Source organism: Papilio polytes, unplaced genomic scaffold (genome assembly GCF_000836215.1).
Source record: "Papilio polytes unplaced genomic scaffold, Ppol_1.0 DF822067.1, whole genome shotgun sequence".
Taxonomy (NCBI): Eukaryota; Metazoa; Arthropoda; class Insecta; order Lepidoptera; family Papilionidae; genus Papilio; species Papilio polytes.
Window position 1 is genome coordinate 4,939,043 of NW_013527137.1, and position 1,353 is coordinate 4,940,395.

Consider the following 1,353-nt stretch of genomic DNA (forward strand, 5'->3'; position numbering starts at 1 on the left):
AGGACCTGTCGATAATGTAGACGCAGGACTCAAACAAGAAATGCAACTCGCCAGTATGACTATCAGTCCTAAAATTAATAGATACGTCGGTAGACCAGTACCAAACACGTATCCACATGTGAGCAGTAACATTTACGGACAAGTAGCAGAGTATCCTATAGAAATGCCTTTAAGACAAGTCCACCATGGGACTTTAGGTCGTGGTGTCGCAGTGAAAACGTTACCTAGAGTACAAATCCAGGCGGAAACTGATCCTAACACGAGAAGTATGTATCGATACTCGAATGCTCAGTATTATTTTGGGTGACATCAAGATGTGAACGAATGTGCGGACATAACGAGAACTTATTGTTTCTAGTTGTAGTGAATGACTTTATAATGTCCTAATTTTAATACAGAAACTGTGATATTAATTGGAACTATCCTATTATAGTACAATCTATTTAAACATGTTTTTTTCTGGTTACATCTCCATATTTTGTATGTAAATAAATGTAACATTTAATGTTTGCTCTTTTAATCATTTCAGAAACTTAATCATGTTAAATATGCACATATCTGCCATACTCAGAAATACATAATAGTTACATAAGTGACCTCTAAATATAGATTTCAGATTGTAAAAATCAGAAAGGGCTGCCCTAACCTCGAGTATGGAAGATATGTGCAAGATTTATTATTTTAACGAATCACTTTTCCAAAATATAGAATGAATCAGATAAATATGATTTTAACATTAACTTAACCAAAAATAAGTTTCCTATATAGTGTAAGTATTTAACGATAAGACCGTTATGTGCATTTATCTAGTTATTTATATAATTTCATTACCTTGATTTTAATTGTAAATTAAATAAGTAAATTACCTAAGTTTAAAAATATTTAACTCTACGTTTCTATGTTCCTATGTTAAAATTCTTCATGTGTTTCTTTTGTTTTCTTAAAACAACAACGACAAACAAATTGAGTATTATTTGAAATGTATTTTTGTTATAAAACTATGTAATATTATAACTCTGTGACAATAGTTGTTTTATGTATATCGAAACTTGTCTTGAACCGAATACTTTCATGTCATAAATATCAATTAAAGTGAAATTTAAAAAGGAAGTTTGTTTTAATGACAGCCCTTAGTGTATGAATTTACTAATTGTTGCAGGCGACTTCGCCCGCGTGATATTGAAAAAATGCCTATGTTACTTACAGATAAGTATTTTTTTAGTTATTTTAATATGTATTAAAATACAGATCTTTTCTCTTTATAATCTATACTATTATAATAAAGCGTAAACACACACTTCTTTGTTGCCTAAGATGTCAGCAATTTCGGCATATTTTCGAATAACTCTTTTT

The 1,353-nt window shown here is 30.1% G+C and overlaps 1 protein-coding gene across 1 annotated transcript in view; it reads left to right on the forward strand.

The window, feature by feature from the left end:
• LOC106106872 overlaps positions 1 to 433 on the forward strand; it is a 14,666-nt gene extending 14,233 nt beyond the window's left edge. The window contains exons 10-11 of the mRNA XM_013287532.1: positions 3 to 266; positions 399 to 433. Of these exons, the coding sequence (XP_013142986.1) occupies positions 3 to 266; positions 399 to 433 (299 nt within the window). The remainder of the gene's footprint in view (positions 1 to 2; positions 267 to 398) is intronic.
• The last annotated feature ends 920 nt before the right edge of the window (positions 434 to 1,353 follow it).